The sequence below is a fragment of the Beta vulgaris genome, chromosome 9 (assembly GCF_026745355.1).
Source record: "Beta vulgaris subsp. vulgaris cultivar EL10 chromosome 9, EL10.2, whole genome shotgun sequence".
NCBI lineage: Eukaryota > Viridiplantae > Streptophyta > Magnoliopsida > Caryophyllales > Amaranthaceae > Beta > Beta vulgaris.
Window position 1 is genome coordinate 27,827,026 of NC_079210.1, and position 4,949 is coordinate 27,831,974.

At 47.3% G+C, this 4,949-nt stretch overlaps 1 protein-coding gene across 1 annotated transcript; it reads left to right on the plus strand.

The window, feature by feature from the left end:
- Nucleotides 1-1,988: 1,988 nt before the first annotated feature.
- Nucleotides 1,989-3,669, plus strand: LOC125493558 (uncharacterized). Its single transcript, XM_048637021.1, has 2 exons — nucleotides 1,989-2,633; nucleotides 3,478-3,669. Exons 1-2 carry the CDS (start codon nucleotides 1,989-1,991, stop codon nucleotides 3,667-3,669), a joined length of 837 nt encoding a protein of 278 aa, XP_048492978.1.
- The last annotated feature ends 1,280 nt before the right edge of the window (nucleotides 3,670-4,949 follow it).

Below are 4,949 nucleotides of genomic sequence, written 5' to 3' on the forward strand. Positions count from 1 at the left end.
AGTGTTGTTTCCTTTGAAAGGAAGATAAATTAATTGAATTCCAAAATAATTTTTTTTTTTTGGGTGGGGGAGCTGGAGAAACGACAAACTTCGTTTTAAAGATACACTTAACACTTGCTCTACATGCTTTTCAAGGTCCTTCGTACTGTAATATCCAACACTTTAGCTTGTGATGTAGCAAAATTCTGAAGAACCCCTTATCCCTCCATTTGGGATGATTATCACTAAAGTCAACCAAATTCAAATTAATTTAGAATCACATATTTTGACAACTTACCCATCCCTTTTTTTTTCTTTTCTTTCGTTAAAATTAGTTATATTTTTGGTAATTACTTAAAATAATTTTGTAAATTTCTAAAAAAATAACCTAAAATCTAATATTCCATATTATGGGTTTTTTTTTTTTTTTTAATTCTCTCTCCCCCTCTGCTTCAAACCCCAATTTCTCATCTCTGGCACCCTTTTTCACCTGTGTTCGCCTACCACTTGTAGTTGTTGTTGTTGTTCTGCCGGAGCTTAGCACATGTTTGGGCCCATTCACCTCCGAGCCCAAGAAGGATTTAAGGCCAGATGACATAACACATGGCAAGTAATGGATCATACCTCGTGTGACCTAGCTAAAAGCTTTCTGGGATCCCTTACAGGGCCAGTGAAGGTCAAAAGATGAAAAGACAGCATGACTAATCCCAAGGAGGCCCATCTAGTAAAAAAAGTCTCCTCCTAGAGATTCTAACTGCTATAAATACCCCTTGTCCCATAAATGGAAAGGTATTGAGTTCTCACATAACTAACTAGAACTTCTAACTCTAGATTATCTCTCTACCTCTATCATAAACTAACTTGAGCATCAGAGGGGCGATCCCGGAACAATCTCCAGGGTAGTCTAACGTGTTTTGCAGGATTCCGTAAAACAAACACCCAGCTCAGAAACCACATCCTTGGATTACATACTACTCAGCACAGATCACTAATCTTAATTTCTCGACAGAAATTGTTTGGCGCTGTCTGTGGGGATAGTGCAAGAAGTTACTTCGCCACCACTCAGCAAAATTCACTCATAACAAAAACTTGACCTCATTGTTGCTAAGCAATGGCCCCGACCAAAAACACTCGTAACAAACAACCTTCTACCCAGACCCAGAGGTCCGAAAGGGAACTCTCGCCTTCGCATAACAGGAGATTTTTCCCCATCTCGGCAAATACAACATGCTGACCCTCAGCCTTTATTCATGATAGACATAACCCTCATAGCAGCTCAGCTACAACAGACTTTGCAACAAAGTTTCAGGGATATGCTGACCACCTTATAGCAGGGACAAATTCAGACCCACCTCGGCAACCCTCCTGAGCCAAGGGCACGCTTTGGTGCGCTCATAAAGAGAGGAACACGACCCTCGCTCCCCTCGCGGCCAGCCTAGCCGGCAAAGGTACGAGGCTAGAGAGCCCAGTCAAACCCCTCGATAGAGAGAAGTCCGAGCAGGACGAACGCCACCCACCGAAGGAGAGGTCCGCTAGACACGAGTCGGCTCACCGAGGAAAAGAGACCCATGTCTCTAAGTCGCCGAGGGGAGATCCCAGGCGCAAACCAGAAGATGCCAGGCACTTTCTTAACTAGAAGTGCCTCAACCAGGGGTACGATGCTCGTCAGCTCCTGAACAAGAAAGTAGCTCAGCGGGAGGGGCAGGGCGACTCCGCACATTCCAAACCCCCTTGATTAAGTAGTGGCGGCCTCAAATTCATGGTCCCGTTCAGCCGGGAGATCTTGGAAACCCCTACTCCAGGAAAAATCAAAACACCCCTCATCGAATAGTTCGCGAGCCTAACAGACCCGGATGACCGCATGGCCACTTACAAGGCCGAAATGAGCGTGCTAACCAGCTGCGAGGCACGTGGTGCCGCTTCTTCCCTACCATGCTGAAGGGCCTCGCCTTAAATTGGTTCCAAGAGCACTTGCTGGAATCATCACCGATTTTGCTACACTCGAAGACATGTTTATCCATCTGTACGTGGCGGGGAAAAGGCAAAAGAAAACAAGCCTTCACCTCATGGGGGTCAGGCAAGAAAAGAACGAAAGTCTAGCCGACTACATTAAAAAATTCAACGAGGAATCACTGAAGGTGTCTGATCTACAGGATGCGGTAGCCTTCGCCACTCTGATGTCCGGGCTTCAGCCTTGCCGGCTTAAATGGTCCTTGTCAGAAAGTGAAGTCAAAACCTTCTCCGAGGCCATGACAAAGGCTCACGGGTTCTTCCCAGCGATAGACATATGCCGCCATTTGGATGATGGGAGTAAGAAGAGAAAAGGAGAAGGCAATCACAAGGACCATCCCAGACAACAAAAAACAGGGGACTGGTCGGACCGTTTCAGCGACCACGGCCACGACCCCCGATTCAGCAAGAACCGAAGGGAGATCTATCTAGACATCAAAGACAAGTCCATGCTTCCCCTCCCAACCCCCATCAGGACATCAGCATATCGGCGGGATAAAAACCACTGGTGTGAGTATCACAGGGAGTGTGACCACACAACCAAAGACTGTCGGGAACTGAAAAAAGGGTTAGACAATCTGGCTGATCAAGGCAAGCTAAACCGCTACCTTAAGCACACCAACGAGGAAAAGGACCAGCAGAAGGTCGGTCAGTAAAACAGCGGAGATACCGAAGGCTTCATCGGCGTCATCGCAGGTGGCTTTGCCTCAGGAGGCCTGTCCGGCCGAGCCCGCAAAGCATCAAGTGCTTGACTTCAACAGCCCCGACCGGATTGCCTCATCATGACCTTCGGGGAGTCCAGTTGGTTTTTGAGCACACCTCACGATGACCCCTTGGTCATCGAGCTCAAAGTGGCCAACACTAGGGTAAAGCGGGTGTTAGTCGATAGTGGATTGTCGGCAGAGATCATCACATTGGAATGCCTGCAGAAGTTGAAGTATAGCGAGAAGGATGTCACCCCCCTCGATTAGGCAGTCATACGCTTCAGGGGAAACTCCGTACATCCGGTCGGATCCATAAAGCTACCCACTCAGATGAGTGGAAAAGGTAAAGGGAGAAGCATACCGATTGACTTCCTGGTGGTCGACATCCCCTTACCCTACAACATAATAATGGGGCGACCCACTCTAAACAAAGCAAAAGCTGCCATCTCTACCCACTAACTTCTCTTGCAGTTCGAAACAAATGAGGGTAAGGTAGGAAAGATCCGGGGGGATCAACAAATAGGAAGAGAATCCTATGTAAATGGTTTGAAGAATAAAGCCGATATCGACGTCCAAGAGGACTCGAAAAAAAAAAAGAGATGACTCATCAAGGGGCCTTGGGCTCTACATTGCAAAGAACCCCAAGCAATACGAACGACCTCAGCCAGCTGAGGAAAATGAAGAAATAGCGATCGACAATGAGCCCGGTCGGACAGTGAGGGTGGGAAAAGCTATGGACCCGCAGACAAAAGCGGAAATTGTTCAAGTGCTTAATGAATTCCAGGTTGTGTTTGCTTATGAGGCTTCAGAAATGCCCGGACTTGATCCCAAGATCATGTGGCACGAGCTGAACATTAAAGAAGGGTTTAAGCGGGTTAAACAAAAGCTGAGGCATCAAGGTCCTGAAAGAAGTGCAACCGCGGCAGTAGAAGTCAAGCTACTTGAAGCAGGATTCATAAAAGAATTCCAGTACTGAGAATGACTGGCCAACGTTGTGCTGGTCAAGAAACCGAGTGGAGCATGGCACATGTGTGTGGATTTTACAGACCTGAACAAGGCTTGTCCTAAAGACAATCACCCTCTGCCCAAAATCGATAGGCTAGTCGATTCCACAGCTGGTCATGCCCTCTTAAGATTTATGGACGCAAATGTCGGGTATCACCAAATACTGATGGCCGAACACGACAAAGTCTACATATCAGTGGGCTGTTAATAAAATCTTCAGTGATCAGTTGGGTTGGAAAATTGAGGTGTACGTTGACGACATGATAGTCAAAAGTAAGGCCCACTCTGATCACCCCTCGGACCTTAGGGAAACTCTGAGCACATTGAGGAAATACCGCATCATGCTGAACCCGAAGAAATGTGTGTTCGGAGTTAAGGGAGGAAAGTGCCTCGGTTTTCTGGTAGATGAAAGAGGCATTGAGGTTAACCCAGACAAGATCAAGGCAGTACTGGAAATGAAATCCCCCCGAAATGTTCGGGAAGTGCAGCGCCTAACCGGCTGTCTAGCCACACTCGGGCGCTTCCTATCGCGGTCGGCCGACAAGAGCTTGTTTTTCTTTATAGCTCTCAAAAGGAAAGAATTCACCTAGGCCGAAGAAGCCGAGCAGGCCTTCGCTTCCGGGGGAAACGCTGTTTATCTACCTGGCGGTCTCGGATTACGCGCTCAGTGCAGTACTCGTGACCGAGAAGAAAAGAAAGCAACACCCGATCTATTTCATTAGTCATCTTTCCGAGGAGCAGAAGCGAATATAGCGAAGTGGAGAAGATTGTCTTCGCCCTTGTGATGGCTAGTCGAAAGCTTAAACCCTATTTTTAGGCACACCAGATCAAGGTCCTTACCGGACAACCCCTCAGAAAAGTAATAGAAAGCAGAAATCACTCCAGTCGAATGACAGACTGGGCCGACCAACTTGCTGACTTTGGTTTGGAATATGAACCCAGAAGGGCAATAAAGGCCCAGGCTTTGGCAGATTTTATAACTGAATGCACAACTCGGCCTCCGGTCGGTCAAAAAATGGAATGGGAACTGCTGGTGGACGACTCCTCCACCAAATCAGGATGTGGAGCTAGACTGGTACTCAAACCTCCGGTCGGACATAAGATGGAATACACCATCAAGTTTGAGTTCTTGGGATCCAACAACGAAGCCGAATGCGAGCCCTCATTTTGGGGCTTCAACTCTGTATTTTGGCAGGGGCAACAACAGTTAACGCCAAGTCTGATTCACAACTTATAGTGGGTCAAAGTCTC

Bases quoted from the DNA above. Each gene is read 5' to 3' on its own strand.
- LOC125493558 (XM_048637021.1), top strand. From the start codon at position 1,989: ATGTTTATCCATCTGTACGTGGCGGGGAAAAGGCAAAAGAAAACAAGC. The intron at 2,634-3,477 runs GTCGGTCAGTAA...AATGAATTCCAG, and splicing joins AGGAAAAGGACCAGCAGAAG to GTTGTGTTTGCTTATGAGGC.